Source organism: Neoarius graeffei, chromosome 10, assembly GCF_027579695.1.
Source record: "Neoarius graeffei isolate fNeoGra1 chromosome 10, fNeoGra1.pri, whole genome shotgun sequence".
In the NCBI taxonomy this organism is placed as follows: Eukaryota; Metazoa; Chordata; class Actinopteri; order Siluriformes; family Ariidae; genus Neoarius; species Neoarius graeffei.
Window position 1 is genome coordinate 87583659 of NC_083578.1, and position 21995 is coordinate 87605653.

The window sequence follows — 21995 nt, forward strand, 5'->3', positions numbered from 1 at the left end:
TTTCAAGCTTTAAATGGTCTTATTCTGCTGGCAGATAATTTTGCTAATTTTAAACATTTAATCCTCGAAAGAAGCAAATTATCTGACAACAGAATAAAACAATTTAAAGCTTGAAATGAGTAAAAGTGTCTAGTAGTAAGCTAAATAATCTTCTACTTGAGTTCTAATAATCTTCTAATAAGAAATATTAGATAAATTCACCCATATTAAAGATGTTTTTTCTTAACAAGATATTTTTTGCAGTGTGTGCAATACTTCGTTTGGAAAACAGTTTTTAAAATGGCGGCACTGACACCTGGCTGGCTGACACGTCACGTTTCGAAGTCTCGCACAAGTCTCGTGAAGATCGCGTGGATAAGCGACGCCTGCCATGGACCGAACGAACTAAATTCAACACGGCTAAAAAACGAATAGGCCGATAAGTATAAAATTTAATTGCAATTAGTTGTCAATACGAGTCACAATATAAGGTTACTAAAACCCAAAACGTAACTGAATAACACGATAATTAAGAAATAAAGCAAGTTTAAAAATGACTTCAGTTCTCCTTTAATAGCTTCACTTTGATGTTCATATGGCAGGCTCACACAACACACACACACAATTTACATTAACGTTCATTAGTAGTAGTACTCTATATAGTTTATTATAGAAATGTTTGGGGTTTTTTTTACTTTTTTTTTTACATTTTTATACATCTGGAAAAAATATCGGCTGACAGATCATTATCGGATTTTTAAATCCTCAAATATCAAAATCAGTCTTAAAGATCTGATATCGGTCGGTCTCTAGTGCATATAGACTGAATATATAACCTTATACTGTATATTATATCCTTCTTTATACAGTAACATCTGTGTACTACTTTAAGACATTAAAATATATATTAATTTTAAACCTGAATAATGTTGTTAACTGAGACGGAGGCAGGCGACAGGAAATGATTTTATTATAATCGTCACGTCGTCACTTTTCTGTTAAAAAAAAAGTACAGAGAGAAGAATATATACGACAGTGTATTAGGGCCAATGAGGTTATATATTTGCAAGAAAAAAAAAGATATTCTCAGATTATAAGTCACAAATTTACAAGAAAAAAACCTTCTCAGCTGCAGTGCATTCTGGGAAATGTAGTTGAAAATCTTTTCGTGCTTTATTGTTTTATATTGTGTGATCAAAGAGGAAAGACTTTATTTCCTATAACTCTCGGCTCAGCCGTGACGTCTGTGGTGTGATGATGTTGATCTGACCTTGCACAGTGAAGCGATCTGGTTTCTTGACAAACAAACAAACAAACAAACAATTTTCCCAAGGTTTTTACCTTATAATATCAGAGAATATCCAAGTTTTTTTTTTAAAATAAATTTCTGACTTTAAGATATTCTGAGTTTTTTTTCTTGGAATATTACCCTCCTTCAGCTCATTTTTTAAAACCCAAAACGGCCCTAATACGTGTAAATATGCGTATACAGGTAAAGAACAGGACAGGTCTTTTTGCAGTTTTTTAGCAGAAAATTATCAATATATAAGGAATAAAATGCAATTATAGGAAGTGTCTTATTCCTCTTTTACTCCAGCAATTTGACAACAATTATAATTTTTCATTTATTAAAGAACTACACAGACTATTACCACTGACTGACACTGGAGACTCCTTCTAATCCTGTTTTCTCTTCCGTACAAAACTCTCCGCGCACGCTGTGACGACAGAAACTGTAACGTAACAGAAACCTGCGATTTCTAGTTGCACTACTATCTGAGCTGCAGCTACAGAAAACTAATCAGCGCCTCCTGACCAATCAGAATCCAGAATTCAACAGTGCTGTAGGATTTAATTCCACTGTTACTTCTCTATTGTTGTATAAAAGTGTTGACAGGAAAAAAACAAATACACGTTCAAAAGAAATACTAAAAAGAGCTAAAGTGTCAAAATGTGATTTTGAATTTGAACACTAAAGTTTTTAAAATGTATTTTATTTCTATAATTTATTATTTTGAAGATATGATTCAGATAATTTGTTTTATGTATATATTTATTCTATCCACATTCACTGGATATGGGCAATCGCACGCTCTGATTGGCTACTCTACTACGGGGATATCAGCTCATATACCGTGAGAAGGGAAAAACAAAATGTCGGAGCGTGTTGCTGAGACAACTGAGGACGAAATAAAAACTCTACTCGAAAATAAAACCACAAAAACACACAAAAATCCGCAACAAAATAATAAATGGAATGAAAGTATTTGACGGAAAGAACGCATCTTTTTTTAATTTTTCAAGAATTATTATTATTATTATTATTGCATTTTTCACAAATTGCTCCGTCATTTTGTCAGTTTGTTTATATTCTAAGCGGGAATTATTTTGTTGGACGTTTTGTATAAAGTTTTTATTTATCAAATTTGCCAAAAATAACAATAAAAATGCTGGGGTTCAAACAGGTTCAAAATTTCAGCGACAAAGGAGCGACACTTTGCGACTCATGCGAGGAAATTGAGAAGCCCCGCGAATGTTTCAAGACACTTTTGAAACTCTCTCACGAATGACGTTCGCAATTTGTCGCAAGCTGTCGCAGCCCAGTGAGATACTGGCTTAAGAATTTTGCAGCACAGTCGTTAATGTCTCATCTCTAGCCGCTTTATCCTGTTCTACAGGGTCGCAGGCGAGCTGGAGCCTATCCCAGCTGACTACGGGTGAAAGGCGGGGTACACCCTGGACAAGTCGCCAGGTCATCACAGGGCTGACACATAGACACAGACAACCATTCACACTCACATTCACACCTACGGTCAATTTAGAGTCACCAGTTAACCTAACCTGCATGTCTTTGGACTGTGGGGGAAACCGGAGCACCCGGAGGAAACCCACGCGGACACGGGGAGAACATGCAAACTCCGCACAGAAAGGCCCTCGCCGGCCACGGGGCTCGAACCCGGACCTTCTTGCTGTGAGGCGACAGCGCTAACCACTACACCACCGTGCCACCAGAGGGCATCGTTTCCAGTTTTTTATACGGATCAACCACCAACTGGATAAAAAATGGACGACACTCTCTCGTTCATCCCATTCTACAGAAATGAAACCCAAAAAACCTCCGCCATGTTGTCAAATTTGCAACTAGCATCTGCGCAGTAGAGACTTTCTCCTTCTCGAGTTTGTGCAGTCGAGACGAAAGGAAAGTGAGGTACACCCCAGCGTTTTGGTAGACCCACAGAATGTATTCATGGTGGAAAGCAAACTTGCATCAATCCAGATAACTTAAATAGTTTCATCTGGAGATATGTCATTAATACAGATGTGTCTAATAAGAACATTTAATAAGAGCACCCGGAGGAAACCCACGCGGACACGGGGAGAACATGCGAACTAGCAGTTAACATGCTGTGTGTATTTTAGCTTTTTGCTTGTTATTGATCCCGACAGTAAAGACTGAAACATTTATCCAAATCTGTACCTGAACTCTGAGGGCAAGGTGAGAAAAGCCGCATCACTTCCTTCCTGTAAACCTGCATCCTGTTTGTGCTCCACTGCATCGCTGTGACACACATATTCTACGAGAAGTTCAGAAAGGTCACAGGAAGTAAAAATAAATAAATAAATAAATAAATAAATAAACGACAGATATCTTGTAGATTACCTGCTTCCTTATTCTCTCCTGAGACGGATGGGGCGACTTGCTCCGTCTCATCGCTCTGTCCGAATCCAGCAATGTTTCCATTACAGCCCGATTTTCCTCTCCTTCTCCTCGTCCTGCACACCTCCTCCCGTTTCACTCCTTTCCTCCGTCGTTCTCTGATCTTCCTCTGTCCTGAAGGAGCAGCGCTTCCTTCTTCACTCTTCTCTCCGTTATCGTCCCCCTCGGTGTGTTTTGGATGCCATGTGATCATGTGTCCAACTTCACATACGTACTTAAGGCACATTTCTGCTTCGTTTGCTTCAGAAGACCTCAGGGACGTTTCAGGATCTTCCTCCAGTGCTCTCTTCTCCTTCACTTCCTGTCTGTGTGGGTCAGAGTGCAGGCTCGGGGTCAAAGGGCACTGCTGTCCGTGACTGTGGACCAGCAGGACCAGCTGATCCAGAGAAGCCACAGATACTGAGATTACTTCCTTCCCATCACCTACGGTACATGAGACCAAGATACTGTGTGTTAGGAGAATTCGGACTTCTGAGCTGAAAAACGGTTCCTTAAAGGAACAGTCCACCGTACTTCCATAATGAAATATGTTCTTCTCTGAATTGAGACGAGCTGCTCCGTACCTCTCCGAGCTTTGTGCGACCTCCAAATCAGTCAGACGCGCTGTTACTCCTGTTAGCAATGTAGCTAGGCTCAGCATGGCCAATGGTATTTTTTGGGGCTGTAGTTAGATGCGACCAAACTCTTCCGCGTTTTTCCTGTTTACATAGGTTTATATGACCAGTGACGTGAAACAAAGTTCAGTTACACAAATTGAAACGTGGCGATTTTCTATGCTATGGAAAGTCCGCACTATAATGACCGGCATACTAACACCTTCTGCGCGCTTCGACAGCGCATTAATACCTGCACTCCTCTTCGGGCATGGCCAGGCGGGCGAATGCCCTGGTCCATCCGTCCTGTCTAAAAAAAAATGGTACATCTCGAGCCCCATGGTAAAATCGGGACTTTGTCATTTTTCCGCATGAGCCCCATGGTAAAACCACACTTCCAGGAGGGGCTGCCGTCTGCCTCCCAAGCCGGCCGAGAGCGCTCCTCGTCGGGCACGGCCAGGCGGGCGAATGCCCTGGTCCGTCCGCCCTGTCTAAAAAAAAATGGTACAACTCCTGAGTGAAGGTATCAATGCGCTGTCGAAGCGCGCAGAAGGTGTTAGTACGCCTGTCATTATAGTGCGGACTTTCCATAGCATAGAAAATCGCTACGTTTCAATTTGTGTAACTGAACTTGTTTCATATCACTGGTCATATAAACCTATGTAAACAGGAAAAACGTGGAAGAGTTTGGTCGCATCTAACTACAGCCCCAAAAAATACCATTGGCCATGCTGAGCCTAGCTACATTGCTAACAGGAGTGACAGCGCATCTGACTGACTGGGAGGTCGCACAAAGCTCGGAGAGGTACGGAGCAGCTCGTCTCAATTCAGAGAAGAGCATATTTCATTATGGAAGTACGGTGGACTGTTCCTTTAAGAGTTCCTTGGATGGTTAACGGTTCTTGTTTCATAAAGGAGTTTTACTTGGAACCTTTTCCACAACCATCTGTTACAAGTTTAAGAAGTTACCCTTTTTCTGGTACTAGACTGAACCTTATTTTCTAAAATGTTACCTTTTTCTCTGAGTTCAAATCCTCATAAAAAGCAGAATTGTCTTTACGGTACCTGAACACGTGCTGCACACTTTGTTGAAACTGTAAAACAACAAGGAATAATAAATTAAATCCACCAAAAGTATTCACCCAAACATCATATTTTTGTGCAAGCATTTATTACAGTTTACAAACAGTACATTACACACATATATATATATATATATATATATATATATATATATATATATATATATATGATATTACACAGTTGCATGACGATACGTGAAAATATTTTCAACACGAGAATAAAAACTTCATATCTGTGTAACGTTCTTTATATTATATGGACACAACCACTAAAAAAACAAAACAAACAAGTTAATCAAAAGAATTTTAATTTTGAACCGGTTCACCATTTTTAGAGCCTCCTATTTTACGTTTCAAAAAACATTAAATTCCGTTTCAAACAATTTGTTTCAGTTATATGCTCAAATGACAACTAAATTGGCATTTTTAGATTTTCAACATATAAAATACATAATTCAGAATTAGAATTCTTAAGTGCATGTAATAAATGCATGAAATGTTATGTTTCAGGTAACTGGTGTTGGGAGGCATCTGCATGTTGGTTGTCCTTGTGCATCTATCCCTGTAATCCTGCTTTACTGGCCTGCTGTAGTACAACTTCATATAAGGGCCCATTTACACGAGGACGCTGTCGGGTAAAAATGACTAAATATTTCATCGGAAGTGCCTTTCGTCTACACGGGGACGGCGTTTCCGAGGCTGAAAAACGGAAAAAATTGAAAACACCTTCCAGAGTGGATAAGTTAAAAACAGCCCCCGTTGCATATCCGTCTAAACTACCCAATACGCGAAACTCTGCTCGGATCTGCTCACGTCGGGTACGCGTTTACGTCATACATACGTCATATACTGTACATGCCAGCCCGGGAAGTAAGAAAGTAAGTAAAAAAGTAAGAGCATGTCTGATTACATCGATCCAACGGACCTTCAAGCTGCTCTGGCAGCTTTAATAAACGTCCAGGAGTCCTTCGAACATCTATACCGAATCTGCACATATACCGTTAATGAACAGAGGCGGGTATAGTATGCGCTTACTTTTTTACTTACCATAGCCAGAGTAGTCAAAGTTTTCGCGGCGCAGATGTGCAGATCAGACAAGACGGAAGACGTTGCGCATGTGTGCAGACATAGTGGAGGTCTTTCACAGCACCACCTAGCCGCCTGGCATGCACATCCAATTGAATTACACACATTTACGCGTCACCGTATAGACGCAGATTTCCTCCTTGAAAACGGTCGTGTAGACGCGGAAAAAAGTGAGAACGAAAACGGACTTTTGCGTTTTTGTTTCAGACCGTCCCCGTGTAAAGTGGACCTAAAGCTTTAAACTTTCTGTACACAGTCTACACTAAATTTCACTTCACTGAAAATGTGTTTCTTTCATTTATTTAAGACTGTAGTTAATTAGTGCTGTTAACTTGATTGTTGACTGGCTCCTGCTATTTTCTTTAAAACTTTATATTGTATATTAATACTTTTATGGTTATCCTTACTCTTTATACATGTACATTTAAATAAAAACAATCTCGGTTATCATTTTATCCATGTTTTTCAAACTTCTATTCGTTGTTATGATTACAATGTTTTCAGTGCAACGACAGGTCTAACATAAAGTGTGTGACAGTGTCCATTTAATATATACTTTAAATGATTCAAGTTATTTAACAGTTAACTCTATTAGTTTAATTTACAATTTGCCTGTAAATTATTAATAATGCACAAGTCTTCAAACTCTTTATATAGAAAATCATTCTTTGGAACATAACTTCTTATTTAAGAACATAAACCATTAAATCATGAAAATAATCAGTTGCTATTATATAATGTTAAACTGAAAAGCCTTGGTGCAAAATACTAATGGAAATCTGACTGTTCAAAATCTGCCTTCAAGATCACCATTATAATACAGCATTAGGAGTCCCTGTGTGCTTGAAAATATTCCGTGGCCACGCATTAATAACGCATGGGAACGAGATCCTATTCCGTGGCCACAACTTGTTTAATGCGTGGGAACGAGATGATGATTATTAGGTGGCCACGAATTAATAACGCGTGGCCACGAGAAGTGTTCGTCATTCCATCACTGAGACTGTTGACTTTCTGGCATCAGTAGCTTCAGCCGCAAATATGGACAAGTTTGATCTGATTTTGTTTTATTTTAATCTAGGAATGAATTATAATGATATCTTTAAATCACTTGCAGTTAGACATGGAGTAATTCTGAGCAAGAGACACTTAATTCGGCTGCTCAAAAAGCACGGGCTCAAACGTAGACAATATGCTGACCTCGGGGAAGTTATAGATTTCATCATACAGGATAAATCCTGTATTTATTGCACAATTGACGGCCGCTCAAAAACTGGACATCATCCCATCAGGCTGGAACTTGAATCATCTCGTGGCCACGCGTTATTAATTCGTGGCCACCCAATAATCATCTCGTTCCCACGCATTAAGCAAGTCATGGCCACGGAATAGGATTTCGTTCCCACGCGTTATTAATTCGTGGCCATGGAATATTTTTTTTCACCCATGTCACCAGAGGGGCTCCATAGATTCCGTTTCCGAGGACTAATTCCGTTTCTGACCCCAATTTCCGTCCGTTTTCCGCGATCGCGGAAAATCGGAAGCCCTACATTTTGACGACGTGTGTCTAGTCAGCGGAAAAACACTGCGAGTGATGTCATCGGAGTGAAATATCAGGAATTATTATCTATACAGGACACTTTTTCGATGGAATAAAAACGTGTGTTCTATTCCCTTCTAGCGTGTTTCATTCATTTGGTTTGATAGCATGCAATATTGTTAGCATATCGCTTATCCTACGTGTATTACATCACTCTACCCAATGGAGAATGAGCGTTGAATATGGTTTACGATATTGCATGGTTGTCAAGGCAACATGACGTCACATGTCGGAGCTGATGCGAATATTCAATGAGAAAGTTTTCTGTTGCGCACACGCAGAAGCATTTCTTTGTCCGCCGGGAAAGAGAAAGACGCATTGAACAGCCACAAGGCTACCAAAACTTCAGTAGATATTCTTCATGCATATTTATAAGAGAAAAACATACGCCTCTGACGTGTCTCTTTTCCAGTTTTTTGATGTCCGTTGGTGTCAAGTCAAACTAGGAAAATAAAGCGTCAATCAAAAGGAATGAGCTAGCAAATATAAAAGAAAGTAAATAAGGATTAGAGATCACATCCATATGGACGACGTAACATTCAGGGAGGAACAATCACATGATCGCCCGTGTGCGACCCGGACCCTTAAAAGCGGCGCACAGCCTCAACCTGGAGGGAAGGACTAACAGTGCCATTGAGACGCCACCAGAGTGAGAGGCTAGCGGCGGCCTATTTGAAACCCAGACTGATCCTGGAGACAGCAGCAAAAGCAGAGAGGCAGCCGGTAAGCAGCTGGACTTGAAGTCATGGACTGTTTGTTACTCAGTGCCGGTCGGCAGTCGTTAGCTTAGCCACGGGGTTGGTCGGTCGGCAAAACGTGTCTCAGCTGTTAACCCTTGAGTAGCATGCGGCTAGTTTACTTACTTTCCTAAATGTTTACGAGTTAATACTATGATGTCTGTGGGGAAAAATGGGGTTCTTGAAATGGTTTAAAGGCTGAGATTAAATGCGCTTAAAGTGCTTCATTTATGATTACAAATCTGTGAATTGAAATGGTTAAAATACTAAAAGGTAATTGTATTGTCTTTTATGACGTGCAATTGTGAAGCACTGTGGTTCACTTTATTTGCATTTAATATAATTTAAGGCACTTTAATGGGTTTAAATATTTATAAAGATGTTTATTCATTGTTTTTCACTTGGTTGCACTTATTTAATGTCTCATCTGTAGCCGCTTTATCCTGTTCTACAGGGTCGCAGGCGAGCTGGAGCCTATCCCAGCTGACTACGGGCGAAAGGCGGGGTACACCCTGGACAAGTCGCCAGGTCATCACAGGGCTGCGCATAGACACAGACAACCATTCACACTCACATTCACACCTACGCTCAATTTAGAGTCACCAGTTAACCTAACCTGCATGTCTTTGGACTGTGGGGGAAACTGGAGCACCCGGAGGAAACCCACGCGGACACGGGGAGAACATGCAAACTCCGCACAGAAAGGCCCTCGCCGGCCACGGGGCTCGAACCCGGACCTTCTTGCTGTGAGGCGACAGCGCTAACCACTACATCACCGTGCCGTCCACTTATTTAATGTTACATTTTTAATTGCAGCAATACATCTTGTGCAATATTTAACATTTCTTTTTGTGGTTTTTAATTTATTAAAAGGCTTTCGCCTAAATGGCTAAATGAATAAATGGAAAAAAGGACCAAATGAATGACATGAGCATGTTGATGTACTGAATCTTCAAAATAAAAGAAGAAAGGAAAAGGAAAAAAATCGTTTCTTCATTTGAGTGAATTCCAGTCAGCTCCGAGTTGAGGTCTCATCCTTTCAAGTTGGGAAACTGCACAGGGACTTTTGCACAAGAACTTGACAGTTGGTATGTTTTTCTCTTCGTCTTCGACTCGTTCAGTATCATGTTAGCTGAATGGAATATATCTGATAGACCATGAAAAAAAAACCCAGTCAATATTATTTAAATATGTCACTCAGATCCGTGATGTATTTCATATGAAAAACGCGAGTTTTTCAAAACGAGAAGATAAACTTCATATCTTCAAGCCAACGTGTGATTTTATTTTTATTATATCGACACATTCACAAACAAAAAGCCCCCAAATTTATCAAAACACCAATTTATCATCGATTTCCTCACGAGTGACACATTTACCAGCTGGGAGGTCCGTATCGTGAAATACCGTGACCGAGGTCTTGAAAGTACTGAGCGAGGCCCTCTGGGCCGAGGTCAGTATTCAAGGCCGAGGTCACGGTATTTCACCATACGGACCGACCTTAAGCTGGTAAATAATAGATTTATTTTTTTCTTTACCAAATTCTAACAGAAAACGAGAGCGCCCGAAAGGGAAAACCGAGCCGAGCCGCCATTTTGAATCCTCATTCACGGCTGTAATGCAAATGGCTTCCTCCTCGGTATACAAGTGCACTTCCATGGCAGGAAAAAAGCTACATTTTGCCGCCTATGTAGTCCCCTATTTATACACATAGGAGTCATTCAGGATTCAGCCATGTTTTTACTCAGTGTTAGCAACAGCTACAGGTTTTTAGCTTTCGCCTGAAATGTTTTTATTTCTTCTTCCTCAGGGTAGTAAAACTTGCTTTCGCTGTGAACACTGTCATTATTGCTATCCATGCTGTAAAATTAATGCTATTTTGAATCCTCATTCACGGCTGTAATGCAAATGGCTTCCTCCTCGGTATACAAGTGCACTTCCATGGCAGGAAAAAAACTACATTTTGCCGCCTATGTAGTCCCCTATTTATATAAATAGGAGTCATTCAGGATTCAGCCATGTTTTTGCTCGGTGTTAGCTACAGTTAGAGGTTTTTAGCGTTCTCCTGAAATGTTTTCTTTTATTTCTTCTTCCTCAGGGTAGTAAAACTTGCTTTCGCTGTGAACACTGTCGTTATCCTAATCCATGCTGTAAAATTAATGCCATTCTCCTGAGAAATGCTGGCAAAAATTTATAAGATTTTTGATAATCTTATACATAAATCTTATTTAAAAAAAAGATAAATGTTGACAAAAAATGCTACTATGTTTGTTGTTGTGAACGAGCGAGTCGCCAGAGGTCAGTACTGTAGGATACAGACCCGCTTGCCAGCCAATCAGAGCGCAGGATTTGATGGAAACCGCACCGCGATAAAAAAAGAGATTTATGTCCCGGTTTTGGTTCTCCATGTCCCCGATGGAGCTGGGATTAAAAACATGAGTGGCCTATTTCCCAGTAAAACACTCACGTCCATATAATACAAACAAATAATTTTGACAATTGATCAGTTTCTACAGTATAAGAGGAGTAAAACACTTCTGGATGTACAGTAACAGGAAAGTAATCTACATCAAGGCGCTAACTCGTCCCACCACCCAGACAATGTTTTAAAAATAACATCATGACACATGTGGAGTGTTTTATTAAGTCTTTTTTTCAGACTTTAATTTCCTGGGACTCTTTATTTCTGTTACAGCTCCATCTTTACCTGTCCAGGAGGAACTGCGCAAGCTCTGAGTGGAGAGAGAAACCCAGCTGCTCCTTCAGTTTACTCCAGCTCTCCGGCCATGAGCCCAGTCTCACACGAAACTTATTCCTTCTGGCGTCCAGCTCCCGACGCCGCTGCCTACGCTGAGCCTCTTTATTCGATGCCATGATGAAGGGAACAAATAAACGCACTGTGGGAGAAATTGAATAAAGCAGATAATACTCGGTTCATACTTGGCACTCTTCGGTTTTCTTTGTATACGCTGACATTGGGTCAAATCCAGAGGTGGACAGTAACGAAGTACGTTTACTTGAGTTCTGTACTTAAGTACACTTTTTGAGTATCTGTACTTCACTTGAGTATTATTTTTTTGGAAACTTATGACTTTAACTTCACTACATTTGAAAGACAAATATCGTACTTTTCACTCCACTACATTTCTATCAAGGTCCTCGTTACTCGTTACTATGAAGCAGCTTTGAAAGTGGATGTTTTTTTCTTTTCTTTTCTAAAACGTGATTGTTTTTTTCGCAGGTGACACTGAGAGCCGATCAGTAATCACTAGGGTCACGTCACGTCCATAGACTGGATAAAATCAAGTTCAGTGATTTCTCAGCAGCGTTATTTGAACAAAATCAGTTGATGGCAGAATGGAAGGAGGCGGTTCTTCTGGAGAACGCACGCACTCATGGCCCACGAACCCATGTTTCAGTTTTCTGAAAGGATTAAAGATTCGTTTCATTTTAAATGTTTGCTGAAAACGAACCACATCACGGCCTACAAAAACTCACCGTCCAACCTGCGGAAGTATATTGAGGTCTGTAAATGTTTTATTCCAAGACAAAGCTTGCAATGAAGTTGTTTGTGTTTTTAGAGCTAGCGATAATGTTGCAGTAGCTATGCAGTCTGGTTAGTCAAATGACGTTCTATGGATTTGCCCGCCAAGTTGCCATCGCCTTGTCCACGGCTAACGTTAACACATACAGTGCTCAGCGTAAATGAATCCACCCCCTTTGAAAAGTAAAATTTTAAACAATATCTCAATGAACACGAACAATTTCCAAAATGTTGACAAGACAAAGTTTAATATAACATCTGTTTAACTTATAACGTGAAAGTAAGGTTAATAATATAACTTAGATTACACATTTTTCAGTTTTACTCAAATTAGGGTGGTGCAAAAATGAGTACACCCCACAACAAAAACTACTACATCTAGTACTTTGTATGGCCTCCATGATTTTTAACGACAGCACCAAGTCTTCTAGGCATGGAATGAACAAGTTGGTGACATTTTGCAACATCAATCTTTTTCCATTCTTCAACAACGACCTCTTTTAGTGGCTGGATGCTGGATGGAGAGTGATGCTCAACTTGTCTCTTCAGAATTCCCCAAAGAAAATAATTTCTTTCTACCACAAAGGTGAAGGCTACAAGAAGATCAGCAAAGCTTTACTTATCAGTCAGAATACTGTAGCAAAAGTGGTACAAAAATTTAAGAAAGATGGAAGTGCAACCATCTCACAGAGACGTCCAGGTCGTCCACGGAAGTTAACACCTCGACAGGAGCGTCTTCTGATGAGAAGGGTTGAAGAAAATCGGCATGCAAGTTCATTGCAGTTATCTAAAGAAGTAGAAAGCCAAACTGGGGTGATTATTTCCCGTGACACAATACGGCGTACACTGCAGAGGAATGGCATGCATGGATGCCGTCCACGAAAGAAGCCTCTCCTAAAGCCCAGGCACAAAAAAGCCCGCCTAGAGTTTGCCAGGGCCCGTGCTGACAAAGATGAAGACTACTGGGACTCTATACTCTGGAGTGATGAGATAAAGATAAATGTTTTTGGAACTGATTACTTCAAAACTGTATGGCGTCGCAAAGGTGAGGAATACAAAGAAAAATGCCTGGTGCCTACAGTGAAACATGGTGGTGGCAGTGTCCTTATGTGGGGCTGCATGAGTGCTGCTGGTGTCGGGGAGCTGCATTTCATTGATGGCATCATGAATTCACAGATGTATTGCTCTATATTGAAAGAGAAGATGCTACCATCACTCCGTGCCCTTGGTCGTCATGCACTTTTCCAACATGACAATGATCCTAAACACACATCTAAGGCCACTGTTGGATTTCTGAAGAAGAAGAACAGGGTGAAAGTGATTCAGTGGCCAAGTATGTCTCCTGATCTGAACCCAATCGAACACCTATGGGGAATTCTGAAGAGACAAGTTGAGCATCACTCTCCATCCAGCATCCAGTCACTAAAAGAGGTCGTTGTTGAAGAATGGAAAAAGGTTGATGTTGTAAAATGTCGCCAACTTGTTCATTCCATGCCTAGAAGACTTGGTGCTGTCATTACAAATCATGGAGGCCATACAAAGCACTAGATGTAGTAGTTTTTGTTGTGGGGTGTACTCATTTTTGCACCACCCTAATCTGAGTAAAACTGAAAAATGTGTAATCCAAGTTATATTGTTAACCTTACTTTCACGTTATAAGTTAAACAGATGTTATATTAAACTTTGTCTTTTCAACATTTTGGAAATTGTTTGTGTTCATTGAGATATTGTTGAAAATGTTACTTTTCAAAGGGGGTGCACTCATTTACGCTCAGCACTGTAGCTTGGACACTGTTAGTTAGCATGTAAAAACGGAGTTACGCTAATATTATTAACATTAACTTTCCTGAAGTCCTTTCGGAAATATTTTAGCATAATCTTGCCAAATAAACAAAATGTAAAAATCTTTATTTTCTAGTAATGTTAGCTACCCAATATGATTTTGAGTTTGCTCGCATGTCAGGTGGAGCTTCACTGACTAGCTAGCTTAACGTTAAACCGCCATGATGCGCAGCATGCGTTCATTTTGTAAATCTAGCCGGTTGCTTCAGAGGCGTTAGGTTTTTGTGGCAATAATACAACGACAGAAAATGTACTTTTAATACTTAAGTATTTTTTAAAGCAAGTGCTTCAGTACTTTAACTTCAAGTAAAAATTTGACTGGAGAACTTTCACTTGTAGCGGAGTCACATTTGACCAGTGGGATCTGTACTTTGACTTAAGTAATGAAGTTGGGTACTTTGTCCACCTCTGGTCAAATCATTAACGAATGACTTCAACTTTCATTATTATACAGACGATACACAGCTTTACGTACCCAGTATTATTACTCGAAAAACACCCTGACTCGCATCAGTGTGAAAACTGGTTGTTTGATTTACATGTTATTCACACGCTAACTGCCTGAGCTACACACACTCACTACAGCCCCGAGTGATCTCTGATACTTCCTTCCAAGCTTTATTTTTCTTCATAATGTCTCTACATGCATTTACTGAGAGATTGTATCTGAGAGTATGTACTGAAAGCTCATTTCCGCAAGGTGAGACAAAAATAAGTCACATACTCTCGTAATAATGAGAACGAATCTTATAATGATGACTTTGTATCTCATAATTATGAGATACTACGCTACTTCTTTTTTCAATTTTCATTTTTATCATGAGATAGTAAGTCATTATGAGAACGTAAGTAATAATTATGAGATAGCAAGTCATTATTATGAAACACCAAGCCATTATTATGAAATTGAAAATCAGAATTTTGAGACAGGATCTTGTAATTATGAGATAGTAAGTCACAGGTCATTATTATAAGAGTGGAAGTTAAAATTATGAGAAAAGAATCTTATTATGAGATATCATCATTCTTATGAGATAAGTAATAATTTTGAGATAGGAAGTCATAAATCATTATTATGAGATAGCAAGTTAATTATGAGACACTAAGTCATTATTATGAGATTGAAAATCAGAATTTTGAGATAGGATCTCGTAATTATGAGATAGAAAGTCATTTCATCTCATTATCTCTAGCCACTTTATCCTGTTCTACAGGGTCGCAGGCAAGCTGGAGCCTATCCCAGCTGACTACGGGTGAAAGGCGGGGTACACCCTGGACAAGTCGCCAGGTCATCACAGGGCTGACACATAGACACAGACAACCATTCACACTCACATTCACACCTACGGTCAATTTAGAGTCACCAGTTAACCTAACCTGCATGTCTTTGGACTGTGGGGGAAACCGGAGCACCCGGAGGAAACCCACGCGGACACGGGGAGAACATGCAAACTCCACACAGAAAGGCCCTCGCCGGCCCCGGGGCTCGAACCCGGACCTTCTTGCTGTGAGGCGACAGCACTAACCACTACACCACCGTGCCGCCCGGAATCGTCCTTTATTTGGCAATTAAATCTTGTGTCCTGTATTGAACCGATACGGGACGCGATTTGTTCCGTATTTTCATAAATGTCCAATACACATGTCTGTCTCACACATATCAACACTAAATCTAACAATAATGAACAAAATAAAACAGGAAATACTCCGTTGTGGGATCTACCCAGGACACAAACCCCTCCACTCTGTGTCACGCTCTGTGCGTCTGTGCCTGGCTGCCTGCGTCACTGCGTGCGGCGCTGTCACGGTTGCCTAGAGACAGACAACACACACCGGCGCTGCTCAAAAAACCCAGGCCTTTATGTCTGCTGCACCTGGGACTCCACCACGTCCTCAAAAGCATAAACGCTTACAAAAATACAGACGTGAGTGGGAGGAGGCACATCCTTGGCTGGACAGCGTGAGTGGAGACGACTACAGAGCAAACTGTAAACAGACATACATGTTTGTTGTGTTTTTTGTTCTCTTTTTTCCTCTCTAAGTAAAAATGTCCCCAAGGTTCACAAAGAGAGTCCCTACACCAAGAACAGTTATGCACTTACATTTACAGTGATATTAAGTTCTCAATATATTTAGATTATATTTTAAAAGTTCATTGTTGCCCACTTGTACATTATACATTTTTACAGCATTGGCAATAAAGCATTTCAAGCTTTAAGTATGAGTAATTGCTTTCTCGATCACCCCTTTACTAAAAACTAGGGGTCGATCGATAATCGGCCTGGCCGATATATCGGGCTGATATTCTGCGTTTTTAGGGTTATCGGTATCGGCCATAATTTCCACCGATATGCCGATAACATGCCTTTTTGCAGCCATTTCATTCCCAACGCGACTGTCACTGCACGTCCTTTCCTGCACTCGCCTCTCTGAGTTCAAGAACACGGTCCCGCCCACCACAACATCTGATTTGTTTGGCACAAGGGATATAGCCAATCGACACGTGTAGCTAAACGCTGTGAACTGTTTCAAGGCGGCCGTACGGGCACTCAGGCAGAAGCGGCACAAGGGATACAGCCAATCAACACGCGTAGCTAAACGCTGTGAACTGTTTCAAGGCGGCCGTACGGGCACTCGGGCAGAAGAGGCACAAGGGATACAGCCAATCAACACGTGTAGCTAAACGCTGTGAACTGTTTCAAGGCGGCCGTACGGGCACTTGGGTAGAAGCAGATCCTACTTCAAGGTAAGGACGCTGCTTTTGCCGCAATAAGTCACAAACACACAAGTTGCAAAAGCACAACATCATTATATGTTTACATTCTTCATCTACTACTCGTTAAAATTGTCCATTTGCATCTGTGTAACCAGGCAAACTTAGCTTACGGAAGGAAGCACTTGAATTAGCCTACAACCAACTAGTCTCGCTGAAACTACATGTAATGCTTCCTTCACTACAATATAATCCTCCTAAATTGGGAATATTAGGCTTGGGCATTAAAAGAATTAGAATGTAGATGGTTACTTGTTAAGTTGTTACATAATAGGGAGTGATAGCCGACTTTATGTTTGATTTTACTTTTTAAAAAATGCTGCAGGCAGCTCCCTACACTTGATTTGTTATTTAAAAACTACTTGAAGTTGGTAAGTCTTACTTAGTTCTTAGTATAAAAGAATCCAGAGTGTATTTTCATTTATTTTCCACTGAAAATGGTGAGCTGTAATATAGTACGGAGTGATTTATTTTTTTTATTGGTGAATATTTATTTTATTATTTTATTTCTCATTTTATTCTAACTAATGTTTGACTTTATTGTACAAATGCTGCTGGCATCTCCCTGCACAAAATTTCATGTTCAATTTTACAATTAAACATACATTTCATGGATATGAAGGTCTGTGTCAGTGTGTGCTATGTTTAGTTTCGTGTGAATTATAATGTTTACATTTATCGGTTATCGGCATCCCAATTCCATAATAATCGGTATCGGCCCTGAAAAAAACATATCGGTCGATCCCTAGCTAAAAACACCTACAAAATAAAACATACCACTGCTGCGGGCACCCCACCCCATGGGAGTCGTGCCCGTGGTGGTCATGGCCCCAAGGAGCCGTGGTGGGCGTCCCTTATTTTCATTTCTGAATGGTGGCAACCCTATATCCAGTATAACTAATTGGACTTAACAGGATGGGTTTCACAAAAGCGTCGTAGCACAAAGATCATCGTTAAATGGTAGAGTGAGCATCACAATGAACACGCTCTCTCTCTCTCGTGGCCCTTTTCCACTACCCTTTTTCAGCTCACTTCAGCCCGACACGGCTCGCGTTTCGACTATCTAAGAACAGCACGACTCAGCTCGCTTCAGCCCTGCTCAGCCCCCAAAACTCGCACGGTTTTGGAGTGGGGCTGAAGCGAGCCAAACTGAGCCGAGTGGGGCTAGGGGCGTGAGGAGACACTCCCCTGTGCACTGATTGGTGAGGAGGCGTGTCCTCACACTCCCACACACGCCCCGCGAGCACGCTGGGATCTGTAAACACCGTAAACCCGGAAGAAGGAGAATTACGAATTACGAGAATTATGAAGCCTTATGCGCCTCGCCTCATCTATACGCTCTTGCCAGTGTCTGTTGGCGTTGTCGGTGACAACAAGCCACAGCACCAAGACCAGCAACACTAACGACTCCATGTCCTCCATGTTTATTGTTTACTATTCGGGTCGTGAGACTACCGCTTAAAAGGTCACTGATGTCACTGTTTGCGCCGCCTAACGACATCACCTGACGTCCACCCACTTTCGCTAACTCCACCCAATGTGTCCACCCACTTCCAGCCAGCACGGTTCAGCGCGGTTGTAGTCGAAATGCAACGCCAACAGCCCCACTCAGCTCGACTCAGCCCAACTCAGCACGGCACGGCTCAGCCCAACTCAGCCGCGTTGGTAGTGGAAAAGCAGCATTAGGGTGTATTCAGACCAGGATAGTTCGATAGTTCACTTGCTTTGGTCCGAACCAAATGTTTTTTTTATTTTTTTCATTTTGGTGTGGTTCGCTTTCACACTGTACATTTTAGTAAGCAGACCAAAATCTGTCAACAAAGCCACACGCCCTGAGGTCGTTCAGCTATTGGTCAGAGACGACACGTGCACAAAGCGTTAAGTTCAAAAGTAGTCATGGAGGCTTTCTGTGCTGTTATTCTTTTTAATGTCATCAAAGCTATATGTTTTTTCCAGTTTTTACTGTTTTCACAATTGTGTGATTACTATGCTGTTGTACAAGTAATTTATCAACGACGACTTCAAAGGGCAAGGCGGCTACGGAGGATAGCGCTGATGAGCGCACATCATGTTGTGACAGTTCTGGCTCTTCACGCAAGACGGAGGAGGTATGTGTCGGGATATTCGCCTTATCCATCGTAATAGATGAATTTCTTTTTTGCGTCGCTAGTACTGTCACTTTTTGAAAGAATGTCCCTGATTTTAATGTCGGTCTGACGGAGTTTCTTCACTTTTAGCCGACATTGTTCTGGGGAGCGCGTGAACCCCTTCTCCTTCATTTTCTCACTGAATACAGCAAACACGTCGGCATTTTTGTGTGTTCTCTCCAAAAGCTCAGACATGTGGACATCTGCCCATATATCCACAAGGGTACGCGTTTCTTCCTCGGCCCACGTTTGCCCCCTACTCATTTTTTGTACTCTGTAGTCTAGCCTACCACTGGTCTGAATGACTGAACAACTGTTGTAAGGTTGCCTTGACAACCGAAACAGTGTTTGCACTTTGTGTCAAGACTCTGTTTCCCATAATGCTCGACAAACGACGGAAGCTCCCGAGGTACAAAAAAGCAAAACTGTCGGATTAGGTCCGGTCTGCTTTCACACCTCCAAAAGGTCCGCACCAGAGTTCCTTTGGTCCGGACCGAGTCCGACCTTGCAGCTCGGTCTCGGTCCGCTTGTTTGGTCCGGACCAGAGTTCGGTGGTTTGTATTCAGACCAACCCAAAAGGTCCAGACCAAGGGAAATTTGGTTCGTTTAGTCGTTCGGTCCGGACCAAACAACGTAGGTGTGAATACGCCCTTAGTTAAGGTGCTCTTAGTGTTAAGAAACTTTTGTGGAAACCCACCCCAGGTTAGTTTAGAGTTTCAAATAATACATGAAGTTAAACACTTCAGATATATCATTAGCTTCGAGGGGAAAATGGCGCCTAGAGGTATGCTAACTTAATACCGTCACGTGCCCAACGGTCGCCATGGTGACGTTCCACCATTGTCCAGCTAGTTGTTTTTACCGTTTAGCTTTATTATTGACACTGTATGCGATTTTCAACAGAACCATTTTCCTTCTCATTTCCTTTAACCCGACTTATCAGTTTTCTCAGTAACAGTTAGAAACCAAATAAACAACGCTAATAAACAAACATGATGTTAAAAGTTGATGCTAATTTAAGCAGGTCGTTTCCTATTTACCTCGTCATACACGCTTGTTTGACAGTGGGCCCCACACGCGCGTCTCCGTTGCCCTTTTAAGCAAACAAGCACGTCGTCTTGAATAATAAAATCAAAATAAAGACCAAAAAACCGTCCACAAGAGTGTGATTTAATCCAGCATGAACAAAAACACGTAATTTAATGCATGTTTTTGTTTTAATGTCCGTCATGGAAGTCAAAATATCCACGGCAAGCTTCTCATACAGGAAAAAACCCGGAAGTGAGTGTTAGCAGCAAAGGTTCATGGGAAATGTAGTCGTATGGCGCAAGCATAAGGTTGCTAATGACACGTTTCTGTATCCTGATTTTTGTATTTAAAAGCATGTACAGTGTTTTGTTATATGAGTGATTCCACGCTTATGGGTACTGAAATGGGGACATGAACTTATTTTTAAAAATTCACCTAAAACCATTTCTTTTTTTACCATCAGGTCACAAAACATGTAATCTTTAATGAATGATATGTTAAAAGATAACTTTAATTTTCTGAGATGTAATAAAAACATATTTATATGCCAAAGTCAAGCCTATGAGTTCCAAAATGATGTCTGTTACATTACTTCTGTTACGATTGTCCATCTCGCGTCTGTTACAAATTAATTACAATCTAGCTATATACCATGTTAATCTTATTGAAAGAATGTGTATGTTTATTCTACTACACATGTTTATTAATTATATTTGCTAAAACATCACCTTCCTATGTTTCAAAAAGTAATTCTACATTGTTAAAATTGAGAATATATATGTCCACAACACTTCTGTTACGTTCTGACTTTGGCATATAAATATGTTTTTATTACATCTCAGAAAATTAAAGTTATCTTTGAACATATCATTCATTAAAGATTACATGTTTTGTGACCTGATGGTAAAAAAAAAAGAAATGGTTTTAGGTGAATTTTAAAAAATAAGTTCATGTCCCCATTTCAGTACCCATAAGCGTGGAATCACTCATATACAAAATTGATTAATTAACTAATCAATCAATTATTTAATTATTAGTGTTTGTTTTATTTCTGTACAATATCGTGTTTTGATTTGCAAGCTATAAAGAAAGAGTATGTTATACACTACCGTTCAAAAGTTTGGGGTCACCCAGACAATTCTGTGTTTTCCATGAAAAGTCACACTTTTATTTACCACCATAAGTTGTAAAATGAATAGAAAATATAGTCAAGACATTTTTCTGGCCATTTTGAGCATTTAATCGACCCCACAAATGTGATGCTCCAGAAACTCAATCTGCTCAAAGGAAGGTCAGTTTTATAGCTTCTCTAAAGAGCTCAACTGTTTTCAGCTGTGCTAACATGATTGTACAAGGGTTTTCTAATCATCCATTAGCCTTCTGAGGCAATGAGCAAACACATTGTACCATTAGAACACTGGAGTGAGAGTTGCTGGAAATGGGCCTCTATACACCTATGGAGATATTGCACCAAAAACCAGACATTTAGTAGAATTTAGCTAGAATAGTCATTTACCACATTATAGGGTGACCAGATTTCCCTAGTCTGAAACCGGGACACTTTTGCGCGCGACCATGCTCGTGCACGTTTTTTTACGTAAACGTGACACTCAGAGAGGTGCTCTTATCATTTTGTTGAAGCTCACATTTATCAACATCTCACATGAAATAAAACAAACAGGCATTTTGTTATCTAGTAGCATAGTGGTATACAGATCAGTTAAATTATGGCCAGACAACAGATTTTGTAATGGCTGAGAATAGGCCAGGCTATAGGCCAAATTTAAACTGATTTATTTCACCTGTTTGTGAGAACACCAAGAAGAATGCATATGCACATGTAGGCTATATCTCTAAAATTGTAT

General features: G+C 40.5%; 1 protein-coding gene across 2 annotated transcripts in view; it reads right to left on the reverse strand.

Annotated features, from left to right (window-relative positions):
• The window catches only part of znf692 (zinc finger protein 692), a 41893-nt gene extending 21530 nt beyond the window's left edge, over positions 1-20363 (reverse strand). For both annotated transcript variants that reach the window (XM_060930931.1, XM_060930930.1), the window contains exons 1-5: positions 20142-20363; positions 11503-11692; positions 5356-5384; positions 3641-4120; positions 3458-3554 (exon numbers count right to left, since the gene is read on the reverse strand). In XM_060930931.1, the coding sequence (XP_060786914.1) occupies positions 3458-3554; positions 3641-4120; positions 5356-5384; positions 11503-11669 (773 nt within the window). In that variant the 5' untranslated portion in view covers positions 11670-11692; positions 20142-20363. The remainder of the gene's footprint in view (positions 1-3457; positions 3555-3640; positions 4121-5355; positions 5385-11502; positions 11693-20141) is intronic.
• Positions 20364-21995: the final 1632 nt, after the last annotated feature.